This window comes from Eleutherodactylus coqui, chromosome 11 (assembly GCF_035609145.1).
Source record: "Eleutherodactylus coqui strain aEleCoq1 chromosome 11, aEleCoq1.hap1, whole genome shotgun sequence".
In the NCBI taxonomy this organism is placed as follows: Eukaryota; Metazoa; Chordata; class Amphibia; order Anura; family Eleutherodactylidae; genus Eleutherodactylus; species Eleutherodactylus coqui.
The window spans coordinates 35,341,211-35,363,764 of NC_089847.1; the positions used below are offsets into that span (position 1 = coordinate 35,341,211).

At 43.6% G+C, this 22,554-nt stretch overlaps 1 protein-coding gene across 1 annotated transcript in view; it reads left to right on the plus strand.

Annotated features, from left to right (window-relative positions):
- Positions 1–19,831, plus strand: part of CDYL2 (chromodomain Y like 2) — an 89,466-nt gene extending 69,635 nt beyond the window's left edge. Inside the window, exons 4-7 of the mRNA XM_066583775.1 lie at positions 4,719–4,891; positions 5,987–6,197; positions 8,112–8,255; positions 10,473–19,831. Coding sequence (XP_066439872.1) covers positions 4,719–4,891; positions 5,987–6,197; positions 8,112–8,255; positions 10,473–10,631 — 687 coding nt within the window. The 3' untranslated portion in view covers positions 10,632–19,831. The remainder of the gene's footprint in view (positions 1–4,718; positions 4,892–5,986; positions 6,198–8,111; positions 8,256–10,472) is intronic.
- Positions 19,832–22,554: the final 2,723 nt, after the last annotated feature.

Below are 22,554 nucleotides of genomic sequence, written 5' to 3' on the forward strand. Positions count from 1 at the left end.
CTTTAGCGCACAGGTGCGGGTCATTGCCGCGACTGCACATGTGCGATATCTCGCCACAAGTGTTCATATACTAAATGAGCACTAGCGGCAAGACCCCGCACCTGCACGCTAAGGAGGAGGATCTGGCCGGCTGGAGGTGAGGTGACCCCTGCTGGAAACAGGAGAAGATCGGGAAGGAGAAGATGCGGTAAGAAGACTGCCTGGGGAGGAATAGGGAAGTATAGAATTTTTATTTTCTAATGACAAAACCCCTTTAACCCCCAATTTCTTCTTTATTAATTAATTGATAGTTGACACAAATAACGAGTTTTCATGATGCAGCCCCTTCTTCAGCATGGTGCCATTTCTTCTTTCCTGGGAGTTTAGGACATGAATATCCAGTAACATCCCTGTATTCTTTCCAGATATTTCTGAAGGTGCTGCATTTTGGAAACTTGGTTATTTGTGCTGGCTATCAATTAAAAAAGAAGAAATTGGGTTACCCTCTTTGCTTTTATGCGCTTTACATTACAAGGTTTGCACCCGCAGTCCATCATTTTCTCTTATTTACAATTAAGTATTTCTATGTCCCATTACCTGTGGTGACAGTAATTGGACTGGCCGCACCCTAATAACTATTCTATCACATCCTTAATGGCAGTCGCTCCCCCCTTTTCTACTCTTGTATTTATATTGAGCGACTCCGAAGGCATCCTAGTATGTATGAGACCTCCCTTACAAGGCCCCAGTTCTATTTGACAAATACCCCAGAATATTAGTTGAGTACCATCGCCTCCATGACAGCCATTAACATGCCTTGCAATGGGGATGTCCATTTTCATGCGTATAGAGCTCAGGTATTCGGAAATGTGCTTCCTAAGTCCCTGAACCATCTTATCAATATATACCTTAGGGCAGGGGCATCTTAGTCCTTGTATAACGCCTGTGCTGAAACATGCTTTTTCTTTTTGCTGCCATATTTGATTAATTTTGCTGCCCACTGGATTGACAAATGTAGAGGTGTTCATAGGGGGATAGAAAGAGCATCTCCCACAGGGATGAGAGCCCGTATGTTTGGATTGGGGTAGTTATCTATTTAGGACAGAAGGACTGACAAACGGGCTATGCACTAGATAATTATGTAAATTCTGACCTCCTCTGTAGGTAATGCTTGGGTAGTGGGTAATGGCCCCTTCTAGATCTGAATCTGATGTTGGCCAATACTCATCTTAATATTTACGATGATTATAGCCGACATAGGCTCCTATACAGCAGATCACTTTTTTTGGATCTTGCTAGGTTACTCCTGGTCATAAGTAACCTTGAATGATCCTCAGTTTTAGCTCTTATGCTTCCTTTAAACATTTAACCGGATAGCCTCTCCTGCGAAACCTGATGAACAATTAATCGTATTCCCTGTTTTGTCTGAGCAGTTTTCTTCTTGCACTTAAATATTGCCCCACTGGAACGCATCTCTTCAATGAGGGGTGGGGGGGATGCCAACTATTCCAGTGGAGCAGGTTGTTACTGTGGACTTTCTACAGATGTTGGTTTGAATTCATCTAGTGATATGTCCAAATCTAAAAAGTGATTATGCTTTTCATGGACATCACAGGTAATTGGCATACCAACATTGTTGTTCAAAGGGGATACGAATTCTTCAAAAAGTGTCCTATCTGCACCCCATATGATAAGCACCTCATCAATGAATCTACCCCAGAACAGTACGTAAAGTTCCATCTCCTCAGAAACTATCATTTTGGATTCGCACCACTCTAGGGATAAATTGTGTAGCTTGGCATACATGCCGTGCCCATTGCTGTGCCCTGATTTTGCAAAATAAAAAGGTATTGTCAAAAGTATAATAGTTTTTGCACAAATTTATTGTGAGGGGGGAAAAGGTGTGCTATGTTGGGGGGTGGGGGGATTTACGCTTTAGTGGGGATTTTTTTTTTCATTTTCTTTAGCTCAAACACGCCGACCTGATATTATTTAGACAGCATCATCACCGTGTTACCCCGAAAATAAGATACTGTCTTATATTATTTTTTGCCCCAAAAAGGGCACAGTGTCTTATTTTATTTTTTTTTTTGGGGGGGGGGGGGGGGGGGGCTTATACTCACCTGGTCTGCGGCATCCCGATGCCTTTCAATGGACATCACTGAATGGCTGTGATTGGCTCATCGAGCGCCGGCTGTGATTTGCTGCCGGCACTCAATTAGCCAATCACAGTGCTCGCTTTGCTGGAGGCGTGGTATTCAAAGCCCCGTCACAAGCAGAAGCTTCTCTGTGAGTTGAGGAGGATGCATCTTACCGCCGCAAAGCAGTTGAATATTGTGTTTTTTTTTGGGGGGGGGGAGGGGGTTGTGGGGCACCTGAGCTAGGCCCTATTTTTGGGGGACGCCTTATATTTCAAGCCTCCCCTGAAAACCTTATAGGTCTTACTATCGGGGTAGGACCTATTTTGGGGGAAACACGTTAGTCAGTAGCAGTCAGATATCTTTTACAGCTACTAGCAATCTCGAAGAGCCCTACAAAGCTCAGCATACGGCATATTGCAGCAGTATTGAATGATCTGTATTATAGGTGGCTCAGCGCTCCCAGATTTGCTAAGCAGGGGGTTGCATTTTAGATTCCTATGCCTCTTAGTATCTCCATTCAGTTAAATAAAAGTTAGATTTAATCACTGTTTTCAATCGGAGTGTTTCTTGCCCTTGGAGCAATTTTGGTGTTAAAAATTCTGTTCTGGGACGGAAGGGGGTAGAGGGATGTAATGCCTGCAGTTGTTCTCTGCCCTTCTTTCATTCACACCGGTTCTGAACCCCATTTTCGGCTATCCAAAACGGTTGAAGCAATTTTCTAACTACCTAATGTACACTGTGCACTTCTCTGAGTGCTGATCACATGAGCAGTGCTGGCCAATTGGAGTTAATCTGACACTAGCAATGCATTATGGGGATTAGGTAGTCTGAAGACTGTGTCTGTCAAACTCAATGGCTGAAAACAGGAACCAAAACCAGTGGATTGGAGTGATGACTGTCAACGACTGAAGGAATTGTACACTCCCTCCCCCTTTCATCCCAAAGCAGAATTGTGTCACCAAACTGGAGGGTCACTTTAAGTTCTCCGATATTTCTTACTGTTGTCTTAGAGAACAGTGTTCATTCAGGGAGATGTACTGTGAAGATATAGTCAGACCCAAAATAGTTATGAATCATGAAAGTTGGCACTAACCCCAGGAGTATGGTAATAACAGGGCATAGTACCTCGGGTTTAAAGGGACAGGCACACCTGGGAACCTAACCGGATGACTATATGGGGGAAACTGGTCTAAATACACGAAAGCTTTCTGTAAAAGACGAATGAGGTTTCCATGACAACTAGCACTCTTGGGATTTTTCACGATCCTTAACAACCACTGTCGTGATCACACAAGGAACATGGTATTTGTAAAGCAGTCTGTCAGCGGCTTCTCTCTTGTATTGCTCTGCAAATGCAATTACTGTCATCAACATGGTAGCTTAGAGTAAAACAACCTGATCTTACCCTTACTCTTTATAAAGACACGGCGTGGCTTTATGGCACATTTCTGGTTCAAAAAGTGCATGAAAATTTTTATCCTCTACATTACTAATCCATTAACGGAAAAGTTCAATAGTAATGCTATTACTACTGGGGCCGATATAGGGGACACTATTACTAATGGTATCCCCTATATCAGCCCCAGCAGTAAGTGACATCCCACAGTGGCCCCAGCAGTAATAGTGACATCCCACAGCGGCCCCAGTAGTAATAGTGACATCCCACAGCGGCCCTAGTAGTAATAGTGACATCCTACAGAGGCCCCCAGCAGTGACAGTGCCCTGAGATCCATATACTTACCCCCTCCTCGTCGTGGAAGCGCTGCTGTACCTCTGCCCGGCACACCGCTAGCAGCGATGATCCCCGGTGCACACTGACGTCAGTGTGCTGCCGGATGCCTCCTCCCCCTGCTCTCGCAAAACCAAGTGGGAGATGGCAGGAGAGGGGGCAGGAGGATCCCGGTTGCACACTGACGTCACAGTAGCGCTGCCTAGTGAATGCCAGCATGGGAGCCGCGGCCCCTAATGGTATTCACTACTAACGTGGTGAATGGCCGCGGACCGGCAAGAAGTCCTCAATGGCCCAGTCCTGGTCTGCGGACTGGTGGCTGGGGACCCCTGATGTAGAGGATAAAAATTTTCATGCACTTTTTGAACCAGAAATGTGCCATAAAGACATGCCGTGTGACTGATATGGGGACGTGGGGTTAATTCCAAGATGGCCAGTGCCCAATTTTATCAGCATTGAGAAACTAAGTGTGGATGTGTATTCCAAAGATGCTGTATTGTTGGCGAATATGGTAAAGTGCATGTGCACTGAACCTGTTTTGCACCACCACCCGCCACAAAGGGGTCAGATGCTTTCTTCCAGCCATCATAATCCGAGGGGAACGGCATGTGACCATGGCAGCCTTTGATTGGCTGCAGTGGTCAGGTGGTAGCTATTCCAAAGCAAAGACCAGGAGGACAGAGGGGCTACAGTGCTGGATCACCGGTGTGGAGGATTGTTAGGTACAGCTGCTTTTGTTTTAACACATTTACAGCTATACTTAAAAAATCATCCAGAAACTGGGCAACCCCTTTAAACTGTCATTTCTCCTTATTGGCCCTTATTTCAGGGGTGCATGCAGTAACCATCTATATATGTCCTCCATTCAGATTATGAAAGAGGTCCGTCGGGCTTTGTGCAATGCTTCATCTGATGACAGTAAGCTCCTGCTGCTCAGCGCTGTTGGGAGCGTTTTCTGCAGCGGTCTGGATTATTCCTACCTTATCGGGAAGTTATCTACAGACAGAAGAAAGGAAAGCTCAAGAATCGCAGAAGCTATAAGGTATTCAAAGGTTATCTCTTCTGCCCTAAAACTGGCTATACATATTGCGTAACTGTTAATGATGGCTGTTCTACCCAACCATTCTAAACATGCACTAGTTGCTCAGACAAGCTGATCAAATCAAGTGACCTGATGAAGACCTCTATGAGGGTTGAAACGTGTTGTACTATATCACTTATCCTGATGGTTCAATAAATTTGGTTGGAAGTAATTGGGTGGTTTCAGGAGTTTCCAATATTGGTTTCTCACACAACAGCGCCATTGTTGGTATTCTTCTACTTGTTTCATCCGGATGGATAGAGGACTGTAAGCTGCTGCCAGATACCGCTGAGAGCTGCTTATCTCCCCTTAAAACAAAAGGATCGGAAATGCTGAAGTCCAGTAGCCTGATCTGCTGTTTTCAGAAGGTTGTGACACAGCCATATGCAATATATGGTTGGCTGATCCTACCGAAATCGATGCATTTGGCCAATGTTAAAATCACAGACGTGAAAAAAAATTATTATTAGGGTATATGGCGATTGAGCCTTCCCTGTAATATATATCTTGTGTCTGGCTTCTTTTTCTGTGAGTTGTATTTGGCCAAAGTTGATCTAAAGTGTATGCTGCCTTAAATAGGTTGTACCACAATTACAAGTTATCCCCTATCCAACTTGCTGATGGGTGAGGGTCTCATCCCTGAGACCCTTGCTGATCTTCAGAACGGAGGTTCTGTTTCCCTACAAAAAGAAGTGACCCCCACAGTGAGAGCGGGACAAGGGAGTCCCATTCTCTGGATTGACGGGGGGTTTCAATGGTGAGACCCCCACTTATCAGCAAGTTATTCCCTATCCAGAGGTCCGGCAGTGCTATGGATGGATATCTGTTGCTTTGAAAAAGCTGTATAGCAAGCAATATTCGCACAATTACATTTCTCACTGGGGTGCTCGTCTAACTTTCCCAAACTCCCAAATGGAAAATCCAGTCACTACTCATAATATACAGCATATTGTATACTTGTCACCCCAAAAGAGGGCCACCCCATTCATTAACCGTACATGGAAATATAACTTATGTTTCTAATATTGAATTACTGTTTCTGTTATCTTTCCTCAGGGATTTTGTAACGGCTTTCATCCAGTTCAAGAAACCAATTGTGGTGGCCATCAACGGCCCAGCCCTTGGCCTCGGGGCGTCGATCTTACCTCTATGTGATATAGTATGGGCAAGTGAAAAGGCGTGGTTCCAGACTCCTTATGCTACTATACGCCTGACTCCTGCTGGTTGCTCCTCGTACACTTTTCCTCAGATACTCGGCGTTGCTCTGGTGAGTTGCCATAACCTGAGATTCTGCTCCTTTTCCCACAAGACCGTTGAAATAATGGAATTTTTGTTGTACAAAAAGCCAACAATTTTTATAAACTAAAACATAAACTCCAGCCAAAAATCTTGTTTTTTGATTTACTCGTTAGTCTTTTTTCTCATTATAGTCAGAGACTCTTGGAATTTAGCATGTGTGATCCATAAGTCTGTGAGTTATGTTGTAACTTGACTACCAGGTTGTCTTGGCATCATTCGGGTCGTGCAATGTGTAGATTTAACATACAGGTTGCCTTTCAACCCCTTCTCGACTGTATAACGTATATACACGTCATGCGGTTGCGAAGCGTGTGTGGCGCAGTATAATAGGCTCAACTGGATGGGCATATGCCTTTTTCTCAGCCTTACACACTGTTACTGAGTTATTATGAGAGGTTTGGGAACCAAATGCATGTCCACAGTCTTCAGCAGCTGACTACCGCCAGGAATTGGTGATAGCTCTGATCCCGGCCATTAACTATTTAAATTGCTGACCATGCATCGAAAAATCAAGCCAGAGTGGAGGGAACACAATCTGCTTTCCCATGATGTGATTGTTGGGTGCTAGTGAGTTAAGATGGAAGCCTAGGGCCTACTGAAATCTCTGAGGGTGGCCATGCATAGATTCCTCTTAAGTCCTGCCTATTGCAGGGCTTAATAGGCAATATTGAAGTCTAGCAGTATATAGTACAAGTGATCACAAGATGAAGTCCCCTATGTGGACTAAAAAGAATTAGAAAAAGTTCTCAAAAATATGGAAAAATAAAGATTACATTGGTCTGTCTGCATCTATTCATTGGTAGGTTATGAATAAATTAAAAAAAAAATGTTGCTATCCTTGTGTTTGTTGAAGTCCGAACTTTTAAAATATCCCACTACTTATTCACATAGTAAACACCATAAAAGTACAGAATGCAAAATCTTCATTTTATTTTTTGGTTATGCAGTCTTCCCCCAAAAGATGTATGTACCCCAAAATGGTACTAATAAAAACTACAGCACACCCCTCAAAGCAAGCGCTCTCCCAGCCCATTTGGCAAACAAAAAAAGTTATGATTCTCAGTATGTGGCCACAAAAAAAGCTATTTTTGTTTTAAATCAAAAACAAAAAAGATTTTCCCCTTTTCAAGGAATCGCCTTAAACCTACAAACCCGTAAAATAAAGTGCACGTCATTTCTACTGCACCTCGAATGTCATAAAAATTAAGCTCCCTAGAAGATGCAAATATTTTTTATTTTTAAAGCTTTGCAGTACGATACTATTAAAAAATGCAACAACAAAAAATACACCATCCTACAACTATGTTCTTGGAAGAATTAAAAAGTTATGGCTCTTGAAGGCAGGTGCAAAAAAAAGCTGAACCTCTCTAGTCTTCTGGTCTTGCCGCCGCTCCGGTCTGCTATTTACATCATCTTCAGTCGTCATGTATGGGGTTTACCCACAAGACCACTGTAGCCGATAGGAGGCTGGCAGGGACGTAGCCAGTGATGTCCTGTAAACCATTAGAAGCCCACGTGGCAGGTTCACGGGACGTCACCTTTCAGATGCTGCGATGCTGAGCGGCCGGTCCGGCGCCACGGTGACTACGGAAAACTCCTTTAAGAAGATGGTAAAGGAACTCATTGTATTGTTCTGAGTGGTTGTCCCTTCCCTTCCCCTCCATACAAGTGAGGGGCAGCAGAAATCTTCTATCCTGGGCTTAATTTTGAATTTGACATCTTGCTCTAGAATCCTTGGACCATGAAAGAAGGAATTGTTGGAAATGTAGAAACATCCATAACTTAATGTATAATGGGTAATTGGAGGTGGGGAATTAACGTCTCTTTTGGATATATTGCATGTACATTGTTGGAAGGTGATCACAAGTGCTTTGTCCTGCAGGCCAATGAGATGCTCTTCTGCGGAAGGAAGCTGACGGCGCAGGAGGCTTGTAGTCGTGGTCTGGTGTCCCAGGTGTTCTGGCCTACAACATTCAGCCAGGAGGTCATGCTCCGAGTAAAAGAAATGGCTGCCTGCAGCGCTGTGGTGAGACGCTTCCCGTTTCTTCTGGTTACTTTTTAGCATATATACCTTTGTGCTGTACTAATCCACTATGTGATATCCGGAGTCCCTGTCATTTCCTTCTCCCGCCCTATCTCCGATTGGGCTCGGTGAGACACCTGAGGCAAGCTATATACTTCCATTACCGCACATCATCTCTTGCATGGCTTGTATTAGAAACTACAGTAGCTGAATGTAGTCCTGTCCAGCAAGCTCCCAGCATCCCCAGCTCCTGACCCTTCTTTTTTGAGGAGTCTCCGTTTTGCTGATATGTAGTAGTCTTCTTTCTTTTGGAACGCTAATTTACATATGGTTTCCCATGAACCCTTGCCCAAAGTACATTTTCGTAAACCATTGGATCTCTTCAGACTCTTCAAATGTAATTTACAAGGTGCTCTGTATGCTAAAGTTCCTAAACGCTGCAGAATATAAAATACGACTACTTCTAGTCCATGCAGGAGACATTGCCAAAGCAATGGCCCCTGACATCACTCACTACTCTACAGCTACTTGCATGCCACACACATACTTCCTCTATTGACTGTGGCCTAAAACGGAGCGTCAGTGTGCATATAGGGGAACTGTCCCGATATGTTATACGACCCAGTATCTCCTTCGTCGTCCTGCCGCTGCCCCTCGTCGTCGTCCTGCCGCTGCCCCTCGTCGTCGTCCTGCCGCTGCCCCTCGTCGTCGTCCTGCCGCTGCCCCTCGTCGTCGTCCTGCCGCTGCCCCTCGTCGTCGTCCTGCCGCCGCCCCTGCTTCCTCGCCCCTCTTTGTCGTCCTGCCGCCGCCCCTGCTTCCTCGCCCCTCTTTGTCGTCCTGCCGCCGCCCCTGCTTTCTCGTCGTCCTGCCGCCGCCCCTGCTTTCTCGTCGTCCTGCCGCCGCCCCTGCTTTCTCGTCGTCCTGCCGCCGCCCCTGCTTTCTCGTCGTCCTGCCGCCGCCCCTGCTTTCTCGTCGTCCTGCCGCCGCCCCTGCTTTCTCGTCGTCCTGCCGCCGCCCCTGCTTTCTCGTCGTCCTGCCGCCGCCCCTGCTTTCTCGTCGTCCTGCCGCCGCCCCTGCTTTCTCGTCGTCCTGCCGCCGCCCCTGCTTTCTCGTCGTCCTGCCGCCGCCCCTGCTTTCTCGTCGTCCTGCCGCCGCCCCTGCTTTCTCGTCGTCCTGCCGCCGCCCCTGCTTTCTCGTCGTCCTGCCGCCGCCCCTGCTTTCTCGTCGTCCTGCCGCCGCCCCTGCTTTCTCGTCGTCCTGCCGCCGCCCCTGCTTTCTCGTCGTCCTGCCGCCGCCCCTGCTTTCTCGTCGTCCTGCCGCCGCCCCTGCTTCCTCGTCGTCCTGCCGCCGCCCCTGCTTCCCCGTCGTCCTGCCGCCGCCCCTGCTTCCCCGTCGACCTCCTGCTGCTCCTTCTGCCTCCTCCTTGAATGGCTGTGATTGGCTAACCCAGCGCCGGCTTTCATTGGCTGACGTGGTGCTGGATTAACCAATCAGAGCATTGGCTTGCTGGAGGCGGGGTATTCAAGCCCCGCTTCCAGGAAGAAATGCTCTGCCAGCTTGGAGGAAGACGCAGCAGCACCACAGACCATCGCGAGGACCGAAACTTTGGCGGTAGGTGAGTATTAGATCCCCTAGCCAGCCTCCAAGTTAGGAACCTCGGTGCTAAAGGGGCGAAGAGGTTGGAACACCATTTCAGAGCTTAGAGCTCCATAGGCATGTTAAAAAGTACGCTTGGGCAAATTCATGCGGGCATATGCAATTTAGCCTAATATACAGTCTAATATACAGTATTTTCAAGGACCGAAACTGTGCATATTCAGTGCGAATTTGGACCACCTTCTTTTTTTTGTTTGTTTTTTTTTGGTTGATTTTTTTTGCACGCTTATTTAATGCATTCTTCACAATCATGTATCATGCGTATTTACGCTATCCCAATGACGTCAATGGGCAATTTCAGTCCATGATAGAGCGTACCGCATGTTTTTTCATGCATGTAAAATACAACTGTGCAAAACATGCCTGAATCCTCAATGCAAATCAATGGTGTTTAAGTTGTATGTATTACCTGCATAAAAAATATGTGCGTGATACAGAGTGCAACTGCGCCCATGTGAATGAGCCATTATAAACCGCTATTTGAAGGCAACTCTAATGCTATTGTGGCCCTGAGTACAAATGAGTTTGACACCCCTGGTATATATAAATATGGTTCTTTTGCAGGTATTAGAGGAATCCAAATGTCTAGTGAGAAGCTTCCTCAAATCCGTACTGGAGGACGTGAATGAGAGAGAGTGCCAGATGTTGAAACAGCTCTGGAGTTCCCCCAAGGGCCTGGACTCTTTATTCAGCTACTTACAGGACAAAATCTATGAAGTCTGATGCCCTCTGCAGTCAGACCACAGAGAGGTTTTTCTTCCCACTTCCGTCTTCACGTCTGCGGTGACCTTGAATGAGGTTTGGGACACTGTTGTGAAGGTGCCCAGAATTATGCAATGAGGTATTCCACGGAATCTGTCCTACTGCTTCCACCTAGTTTGTTTTCTTTTTGTTGTTACATTAAGTGGTATCGGCTCTTGACACCATTTACAATGTACTCGATCATGAAAGCTCCATCTCTACAAAACGTAACATTCCACCTGCCACAAAGCACCTTTTCTGCAGAATTTCTTACTGTGAGAGTCGTCTCGCTCACAATACGATGACACAAACATCTGAAAACCTAGTTGAAGTAATAATGTGAGAATTGCACTTTGTATCTATTTTTTTAATTATTCCTTCCTCATAATTATGTATTGGACGATTTATGTATATAGTAGGTTTTGCTTTTTTTTTGGCTTTGTTTTTCTGTTTGCTCACGTAGTTTAATAATTTATTGAGTTTTTGTGTTGAATGGGTAGAGATCACATGATTTCACCTCTTTTGGGGCAGTTTGCCAGCTGCCCTTCTCGTTCATAAGTAATAATAATATTATTAATGCTCATGCAAGATATATTGACATACGCGTTGTACCACCAAAAACAGGACCCAAGGAGATTCGCCTCGTAAAAAATGGCGTAGACACCTCTTACTTGATCACTAAAATAGAATGTTGTAGTTATTTAAGACTATGGCTATACACTGACTTTTGGCCATTAGAGGGTATGCACAGCTAAAGATTGCTGGCCTCACACTTACACTGAGGTCAATGGAGTCGTGGTGCGAGTCGCAGGTTGCCACGACTCACTCAAATAATCCATTGAGGACCTCCTGTGGGACATGTTTGCAGCAACCCATGACTCGCACTGTGACGCCATTGACCTCCGTATGAATGTAAGGTCGCAGGGCTACACAATGATCTATGGTCATGCCACCCCTGCTGTTGCCAAAAGTCAACATGTAGCCCTAGCTTGAAGGACACCACCACCCGTAATATATAAGGATGTACGTTCAGGTACAAGAAGTGAATGTGTTTTTTTGGTGGGTCTTTTGATTTTACAATATGACAGGTTGTTTCCTACTTTTGAGGTTTTATTTTGCTCTTTTCTACCCAAAGACCAGACTCCAAATGGTGGTTCTCCAGCTGTTGCTAAACCACAACTCCCAGCATGCCATACGGAGCTACAGGTTGGAGATCAATGCCATAGATAATATTCATAAGGGAATGTTAGGACCAGAACCCACATGGTTGTACAGGTAACGGGAAGAAAGCAGTTGTAACTCCTTCCATGATACTCGTTGGCCAAGGTGGTAGCTGGAAACACAACTGGATGCTAGAAGAGGATCGAGAAGATTCAGAAGTTCTATCGAAGAAATTTACAGCCAATGAGACTGGTTTAGATGATGGTTGCTTTACATTTCAGGAAGAGACAGTCCTTGCCCTAAACGTATTACAATACAAGATAATGATCGTGTGATGATTAAGTCTACTTGAGTGTAAATTTCTGGATGAAGCCGAGCCAGATCTTCTTGGTCCAGTGCCAGCATCCTGTTTTATAAACCATAGTTGACTGTTATCCGATCCAGTCAATTTAGGCACGGTCTACATTTCCACTGGTGCCATCAAATACCCTTAGCCGACTGATGTTGGTGAAAATAAAGATGAGAATCCAGTTGACTATTTGCAACCATTGTGTCCCCAAAAAGGAAGTCAGCAGAGGTGTCTGGTTGCCCCCTCATGTCTCGTCTATGCTTACAATCATCTATGTTGTCCCTGTGGAATTATGTATATGGGAATAGTATACAGTGGGGGATGACCTAGCCACCTACCGGAAGCAAGCATGGGGTGGTGAGGGCTAAAGAAGACTTAGTGGTTGAACCATGGAAATAAAGTATTCTCTATCCACACGATACATAAGTGTGTGGTCCCAAGGGTCTCCATATAAATAGAGCCATATGTGCGCTCTACCTCTCCCTTCATCAAAATAAGAATGCTGGAGAAAGAGTATAAGAGCTTTGCCATCTGCAGGTCCATAGCAATGAATGGAGCGGCGGTACACACGTGACCACTGCTCCATCCACTTGCAATTAGTGAGGGTCCCAGCTGTTGGCCCCTCCATAGATCAGACCTATATCCTGTGGATAGATAATAAGGTTTTTTGTGGGAAAACTCCAAAATACTGCTCTCAAGAACTGAGATGCCCAGCTGAGAAGTTGCTGTGCATCAGTTAAAGTCTGCAGATCATACAGAAGCCTTGTAAGAACTCTTTTTAACTATCGGCTAACTTGAAAAAATTGTAAAAATACAGCACAAATGGTAAAAGTACTGAACACCAGACAATTCACAATATTTTGGGTGTTGGTACTTTCAAAGTGAATCTGCTACTTAGAGCGGTGGCAACCATTATGTCATTAGAACACATGTTCATGGGAAGGTCGCCAGTGTCCGAGGCTCTAGGAGCGGTAAGCGGACAGTGCCTCGCTGGATACTGGTTCATGCAAGGCTACATAATGGCGGCCTCCATTAAAGGGGTTGTCAAGGTTTAGAAAAACACCTTCCACAGGTTGTGTGGGGTATTGCAGATTGGCTTCATTGGATCGAATAGTGCGAAGTAGCAGGGTTGCCAACCATCCAGGAATTCCTGGGCAGTCCTTTCAAATAGGGACCTTTTTTTTTTGGACCGTGAAAAAAAAAAAAAAAAAGATGTGTCCGTGATTTTTTTTTTGAGGTTGCTGGTATTTAATCATGTTATTAGGACTGTAATTATCATTTTATAGTTCACAGTGAATGCAGGCCATGATATATCCATTTTTGACCCAAAAACGTGTATTGCTTATCTATCATTCGTTATGGTCTTCCGGTGCGGCTGTAAAAAAATGTTGGCCGTCTGTGGGTTTTTGGATAGCGGCAATACTACAGACATCCTGTGGATGGGTATGGCGCTGTTTTTGGAAGTAAGCAGCCAAGTTACTCTAATCTCGGACAGCCTCTTCAAGCAGACAGTGCCTGATTTATCCTCGTTCATGCTAGGCTACATACTGGCGGCCTTCATTAAGTCCCATTCAACGCCATTGGAATAAATATTGAATTTTAACAACTTTCCTGGGAAGAGATGTCGGCCGAGGTCTATTTTTATTTTTCACTTGTATCAAATAAAGGCAGTTTTTCCTTTTATTTATTCAATAATTTGTATTTTTACAAAGTTTATGGTTGGAGCTGATGGAATCCGAACAACCTTGAGATGTTTTATTGCTGTGCTTTGGTTTTTTTTTTTTTTGTTCTTTTTTTTTTTTTTTTTGCTCTACCGCACTGTTTTATGTTTGTTGTAATGACTAAGCAATTTCACTTGTACTTGGGTATAACTGTTCCTGAAAGGGATTATCCACTTGTAAACGATCCCCAGCACAGGTGATCAATAGTAGAGCAGCGGGGGTCCCTCACCAAGCTGTTCTGTTTGCCAGGCTAGTGCACTTTTGCAGTCGGCTAATTTCTCCAGGAGGTGGACAGCTCTGGTCTTACTGCAGTGGCCAGACTTCGTATTGCTGGCCAAGTTCTTACCGAAATGAATGGTAACTTGGTCTGTAATACCAAGCCTGGCCACTGCAATGAGGACAGAGCTGTCTACTTTTTGCAGAAATTAGTTCAGTACGTGAGCATGCCTGCCTGGCAAACAGCTGATTGGCAAGGATCCCAGTCGACAGACCCCAGACAATCTAGTATTGATAACCTGTATGCCATGATCAGTTTACAACTGGACAACCCTTTTAAGAACATGACATCAGATAGGTTTGTCTGACGTTTTTGGCAAATTTTGAGAATGTCCTATGCAGAATTTTAATAATGTAAAAGTATAAATATATATTTTTTGTTAATTATACTTGAATTTAAATTAGAGCGTTAAAAAGCTCTAATTTTGCAGCTTAGAAAGCCCAATTTTGTCTAATATGCCTTCTAGGGTGCCATTCAGGGCAGGAATAGCTTGCCCCAAATATGTATCTCTGTCAAAGCTGCAGGAGTCACATGACCTTTTTTCCTACAATCTCAAGTACTAATTTAAAAAATGGGAAGAGTCTTGTGTTTAAGGAGTCCGGAGGGCGGGGCATACTACTTATGGCGATTTGGAGCCCATTTAGTGAACATAACTTTACACCATACAAATGCCCCTAAAATGAACTCGTCCTGGTTCTTATTTGCAAGGCAGAGTAAGTAATCTAGAATTTACCATTTTTTTACAATTTCAACTAAATCATTCGTTTGTTTGCTTCACTTTGCTATAATTTTAGCAATGCACATACATAAGGCCCGCCTCTGAAGTAAGCGATGCATATAACTTGTGTGACACTATGTGATCATTATATCAGTCCTTGTCACGTCTTCTTACACCTGTATTTCCAGGAATATGTACTGAGGCACAGAATGGCTTCCCCCATTGATTAGTATATCGATGGAGCCCATTTCCATTTCTGATAAAATATCACTTATTTCCCTTTTTTAAAGTGTAACATAAATCCGACCTGGGCAGAGTTTACAATGAGTGGTGTGATGTACGAGATAGTGTCTTGTCTGCAGTATATAGACCATTGTGATGCAATGGAGAAATTCTCTAGTTTTCTGTGAGAAAGAACCAAGTTAGAATTTATTTAGAAATAGACCTCATGGTATAATTTTTGTAGTACTGTATTTTTGTAGTGTCTTGCCTAAAAAATAAAATAAAAAAAATATGCCTATTCCTTAGGTTTATTCTGCTCTATTGCGCTAGTATGTACTAGTCATGTCTGGAATGTATATATCGCTGCCTTTAAGACAGATATAGCCAATGGGATTCTCAAACGAACTCTGTTGCTTAATATGAAGTTATTTATATGCGTTGAGTACAAATGTCTCCTGTTAATGATGACATGCGAAACGTCTGTCTTTCGGTCCACCTGGACTTTACTCTGGCCTCCCCATCTGAGCGCCATAGGTGGCGCTTTCAGATCAGATGGAAAAATGGAGAAAAGTAAAAGGGGTTCATATGCAGAGGTGTTGGATGCACAAATATTGATCTAATGCAAGCCTACCAACTTGCTTTCGGCGCCTTTATTAACCCCTTGAGTGGCACGCCCGGAAAATTTCCGGGACGAGCTCCACTGCTCATAGCAACATAGCCCGGAAGATTTCCGGGCTATGTATCACTATGGGAGCTGCAGAGCACAATGCCACAAGCTGTGACAGTGTGCTCTGCCTGCACAGACCCACAGAGAGCAGTGCAAGGGCTTTGAAAAACCAGCAGAAGATATTGCCGATATGTCGGCAATCTCCTGCACTGGTTTGTTTACAGGTTGCCATAGAGACCATCGGCTTGTCAGAAGCAAGCCGATGGTCTCTGTGGCAGGGAGAGCTGGTTGTTAGCTGTCAGAGGACAGCTAGGTACCAGCTCTTACAGCAGAGATCAGAGAAAACCTCTGATCTCTGCTGTGTTAACCCCTTACATGCTGCAGTCTATGTGACTGCAGCATGTACAGGGCTGTCACTGCAGCATGTAAAGGGCTGTCACCATCGGACCCCCGGAATGTGATCAGGGGTCCTGATGGGTCCCTGTGGAAGTCCCCTAAAGGGACAAAAAAAAAAAAAAAGTTAAAAAAATTATAAAAAAAAATAATAAAAACACTTGTCTCCCTTTACTTTGAAAAAAAAATCAAAAATACAATCGCACATGTAGTATCCATGCGTCGTAATGACCCAGAGAAGGAAGTTAATGCATTATTTAACCCCTTCATGACATGGCCCCTTTTTTTCTTTTTTCCCCATTTCTTCCCCCCCCCCCCCCCCCCTGTTTAAAAAATTACAACTTGTCCCGCAAAAAACAAGCCCTCACATGGCCATGTCAATGGAAAAATGAAAACGTTATGGCTCTTGAGACGCAACTGCAAAATTAGTTGAAAATCAATGATTAGACCATTTTAAAAAACCTGCCCTGGTGGGCACGACAGGGTGGTAGGAAACCCGCCACTCAAGGGGTTAAAGGGGTTCACCAAGACAACCGTTGGGCATATCGGACAACAGAATATGGAGCTCTTCAACGGTGCACACACCCATCCAAATAAATAAGTAGTTTTGTCCTCCTTGGATTAGTGCATGCTCCGTGTTCTGTTCTCCAATTTCACATCAGGCCATCTTCTATCTTTGCGAGAACTAGAGTAAGGCAGAGACGTAACTTGAAGCTTCTGGGACCCAAATTCAAAACCTGTAACAGTGACCCCAACTATAATGCTTTAGTCATAGTACTGGGCTCTCTATATGGAGAAGAGGGGCCTTATGGGCCCCCTAAGGCTTTTAGGCCCAGGTACAACTGCATCCCCTATAGTTATGTCCCTGGAGTAAGGTGTAGTTTGACCGAAAAGTCAAGAAGTGTCACATATATTGTATTATGCTTTGCATTCTGTCTTTATGAACACATATGTACTCAAGGGTACAAATAAATTCCACATCGATCAATGGATTTTATTTGAGAGTGCCGTGATCTTGTTTGCTATGAGTTGCGGAATTACCTCCCTTCACCATCCCCTCCTTAACCAAACCTAGGTGCAGCCCACTTCTACCTTTTGAGACCGATATAAGAAGTCCTTTTCACTCTACAACGAACTTCAACAGAGGGCTTAAAAGTTTTTCTCAAGTGGTTCTGTGCCGAAATAGTCTTCACGAATGACCACTGTTGCAGGTCGCTTGCTTGGGACTCTTTTGGTGACTCTGGTTGCCCGCAGCCTTCACAATAGTTGTCGCTTGAGGTTCATGAGCAATAAACTGCCTATTCGATTCTTACTATAAAATGACATTCCTCCCAATTTGCATTACACTTGGAGGTACAGAATTAGCGAGGTCTAGTACAAAGCATCTCCATAGACCTTAGATGTTTTCCATGTAGTAATAAACATGACGTATGGTATGAGCTTTAGATAAACCCGTATGCAAGGTTCAATATTTTTTCGTAATCTGAGTTGAAGTGATTTCCACTGCCGTAGCTATATGGGATGTTGTTTTTCTTCGTACTTACGTCTGTATAGCAGCTTACATGGAAACACATTAATCTCTTTGTAGATATCAAATCCATAGGTGGTAATTGTAAGGAAATATACATGTAGATAATCCATCCCCTTATACAAGCTCCTGGGGACCTAGAGGACAATTACGAAGACCTGCCAAAAACATGTAGGTAAATATGATGATCTAAGGGGATACAACACAGCAATGTTAGACAATGGACTATGGGTACATACAAGGTTTTATAGCACCAGTGCAGAACAGTAGTCAACGTACTACCCATTGAGTCATCTGCTATTGTATTTAACAGCAATTTGGCGCCATAAATGTATATAAGACCACACTGTGATTTGCTATATGTGACGCTTTTTTACATTTATTTTCGATAATATAGATCTGAAATGGTACAGAACAGACCAAGCTTCCAAGTAAAGCTCACTTTCTGGAGCTGACTAGCATAAATAGGAACTCCCTATATAACGTTAAAGTCTCGGAATTGTTACCCACTCTTGCAATTCCCTAATATATTCTTAAAGTGAATATTAGACCTAATGTATAAAAACTAGTGCAGAATAAGGGTGGAGGGTCAAGTCAGGTTTAAGTGTTTAATGCAGATTAGACAATGAAAGCCATGAAATGATCAGGCAATGGCTCTACTTATTTTTGTATATGGGTCCCTATGGCTCGCCTACTGAGTGCAGTTTGTATCTTGCTAGATGTTGATGTGATCATGGACCTCTAATAATAGAATAATTTGGCCATCGGCTATCAACCTAAACAACCCCCACCCATACCACGGTCTTTACCCCTTAGGGTGCATTTGCACTGGACGACCCCTCGGCTGAGGATGCCTGACAGGACACCCCAGCCATAGTCGCTCCTATGCTTTTACACAGGAACGATCATCGCTACTGAATGGAGGTGGAGTGGGCCAGGACTTGTTCCGCCCCACTCGCCTTCAGTCACAGTAAACAGGCAGTTGTTCGTAAATGAATAACTGTCTGTTTAAACTGGCCGATCCGTCGTTCAGCTTTTACACATGCAGAAACTGAATGTTTGTTGATTAATCTTTCAGACTCTCGTTAATCTCAGGAATCTGAATGATTTCTCAGTCCATGTAAAAGGGCCTTTTAGCCAGGCATGCAGGTTTTTAACTTGAGTGGGTTTGATTAAAAAAATGTCAGTCAGTTATGCCCATCTCTGCTGGAAAGAAACCACTCCACAGGTTAAAATCCAACCTGACGAATCCTTGTTTACCCAGTGAGGTCCATAGGGCACTTCCAGGGACTGTCTGTGGACTGTTTAATGGGCAAAAAATTGTTTTGGGCTTTTTTTTTGTTGTTGTGTTTTTTTTTTTTGTTTTTTTTTTTTTGTTAAGCTCCAAATAGAAAGCTATAGTAACTTTAAAGTAGTTGATCCGATTATATTTAATCTGACAATCATTCCTCTCAGGAGACCCTGAAGAAGAAATCCAATAATATATGCATTGTGCTCTTTTTTGTTTTTTATTCTTGACTTGCTATTTATTTCTAATTTACATAAATGAAGGAATAAGGGAAGTTCAGTGAGGAGGGCTTCACATTCTAAAAAGCGTATTCCTCAAAAACGAGTGTTTATACAAGTCCATGACTCCTCTTCTTCTGTCAATTTGCTGAAGGGTAGTTTTGGCTACACTTTCGGCCGTTGGCTACTTTATAAGACAGGCTGCTGGTCTTGAACGTTTGTCTAGTCAACTAGACCATCGGTTGACCTGACTACATCTTCTGCTGTCCCTTTAAAAATTTTGTCCAGGGAGTTTTTTGTTTTTTTTTATAGTAGAAAGACTGATAACCAATAGCTCTTACAGCATTCTTAGAGTCCAGATCGGCAAACCTTGCCTGTCTATGCAGAGGATCTATAACTAAGTAGATTTGCCATCCAGTAGTCTGGGGAAGCTGGATGAAGAGCCCTGTGTAAGCTTCAATTGCCATATAGTTTGTTGACCAGCTTTTCCAAGAACAGATCTATCTCAACTGGAACGAGTGATTCTAACAGAAGAAGATGACGACTCGGGCTTACGTTAGGCTTTGTTTAGAGATGAGCGAATGTGCTTGTTCAGGACAAGTACTCGATCGAGCATCGCTTTTTTCGAGTAACTGCCTACTCGGGCGAAAAGATTCGGGGGGTGGCGGGGTGGAGCAGGGGGGGAACAGTCGGGAGCTCTTTCCCCACCGCTACCCCCTGCTCAACCCTGGCGCCCCTCGAATCTTTTTGCCCGATTAGGCAGTTACTCGAAAAAAGTGATGCTCGATCGAGTAATTGCTCTAAACGAGCACGTTCGCTCATCTCTAGCTTTGCTCACTTGTGGGTCCTGGGTCTATTTATAATGGAAACCAATCCAGATCCAATAATACTAACTTTGTTGACTCCATTTGGGGTTTGTTGGGGTTTGCATTGTTTTCATGAAAATAGATCTGTGTGCTGCGCAATTTTTGCTATTTAATCTGACAGGGGCTCCGAATCTAATGGCAAATTAATCGTAGCCTGAACTTGAACATAGCCTTGTAGTTTTTGGGCTTGTTTGTTTTTTTTTGTTTTTTTTTAGCATTTTAAGGAGTGATGTTTTTGAAGGAATGCTTCTAACCATAAAAATCGGTAATGCGCCTTTTATTCTGTAACTTGCTGTCAGTAAATTTAATGAATCAGATCATGTCAGTAATATTGAATATTGTACCACAGACAATGGGTCGTATTATCCTGGTCTTGTTGCCTGTAGCAACCAATCACAGCGCAGCTGTACTGCTTGGTTGCTGTGGGTAACAAGACCAGTCTTCCTGCAAGAAGGCTTTGAATGGGAATCATGTATAGTAAAGTCACAAAGGGTCTCGCGTTTCAGAATTGAGACAATTGTTGTTGCCTATAACAATCAATCGGAGTGCAGATTTAATCCTCCCAGTGGAGTTTAGAATATAAAGGCTGGGCTATGATTGGTTGATATGGGACCACAAAGAATATGTGTCAAAGGCCGTGTTGGCGCATTGACCATTTTTGTCATGATTTCGGACGTATATGTGAACACGGCCTTAGACTATTTTAAAATACGAGACACAAAAAGTCCTAGATCCAGATCAACGTAATACCAGTAACAACCCAAGGCAATGTCCGGCTTCCAAAAAGATAAGTCTTCTCGAAGTAAAGAAATTGGTGGCAATATTATTATTTTTTTTCCTGATTTTTAAATTTGCAAAAATTGTAAAATAAAACTCTTTACCTCATAAATCGTGTTCCGACCGGTAGGTTTTGCAGATTGTTTGCGGATCTTTCTGTACAACCGACTTATTTGTCTGCTCCATGCATATAACTAGATTAGATATATGAGGCTTTAGAGGCCTTTGGTTGTTTCAGTTGTACTGATGGAATTCGAAAAAAAAAAGAAGTTTATTTTTCAAGTTAGCGATGATGATGATGATGATGATACGGCCGATTTAGTTGTGTTTTGTGCAACTGTCATTGTTTCAATGTTAAAAATATATTTATTTGAAGTACAATTTTGAAAGCAGAATGTATTAATATTTTCCAATCAATGTTAACGGAGTGTTGTCTTTTATTGCCGTCTCTATGTCTTTAATGAAATGGAAAGTCCATTTTGAACGATAATCTAGATGGTTCAACGGTTAAAATTTATATGAAATATTGTGCATCGGGAGAAAGCTGTCCGTTTGCATAGTGCAGAGAAAAATGGGATGGGTGTAGGCAGAGGCGTAACTTAAAGCTCCTGGGCCCCAATGCAAAACCTGGAACGGGGCCCCCAACTATAAAGCTTTATTCATAGTACTGGGCTCCCTATATGGAGAAGAGAGGCCTTATGGGCCCCCCAAGGCTCCTGGGCCCGGGTGCAACCGCATCCTCTATAGTTACGCCCCTGGGTGTAGGTGCAGCTGACCAAAATATAAAGTTCAGTACAATACAGAAAGTAAGCTCAGCTTCTCTGTTTTATTTTTAACTATTCTAAAAAGACGCGTTTCAGGGCAGCACCCCTTCCTCGGTTATGGCTGGGGCTACATCTTGTGTTGGCTATTGGTATGTGCATGGTGTACCAGGTAGAGAGAGACAGGGCACATACCAATAGCCAACACAAGGTGTATCCCCAACTATAACTGAGGAAGGGGTGTTGCCCCGAAACGTGTCTTTTTATGGTGGTTTTTTAAAAAAAATTGAGAAGTTAAGTTTACTTTCTGTATTGTACTGAACTTTATATTTTGGTCAGCTGCACCTACACCCATCCCACTTTTCTCTTCACTAATCCAGAATAGTCTCACCTGCCAGTGCGACTAGCATTGGGTTGGCTGCACCCGACCGACGAGGTCTTTTCCACGACCCACCATCTTAACAAGAGAGAAGAATCACATCTTCTGCACATTTCTCTACTTCTAATTTTTCAAAATCACTCGCCCATTCACGTAGCTTGACCCCCTATTGTTGTTTTTTTTATGTTTCTACTTCGTTTGCATAGTGCAGGGGAGAAGAGGAAGAAGCCATCACAGCCTGCCTCTGTGAGCTCTTGAATCAAGACTTGGCTTCAGCAAATATTGATCCTTGTATTTTCCTCAGGAGCAGTAGGACTACCTAACCCCAAAATATATTACAGTGCAATCTTTGCTTAGCATTTCCATAAATCAACAAAACAATGGTTGGACGTAGAGGTGGAACGGCCATACTTTCACATTCAAATGTTACCTTGGCTACTGCTAACTAATAAGCCTAGAGGAACATCTCACTCCTTTTTTCCTCTAGTTTCTTAGAGACCTGGGATAGACTTGTAGGTAAAGGAGTAATATCTAAGAAAAATGGACCCTTGACTTCATTCTTTCATACGAGGTCTATCAA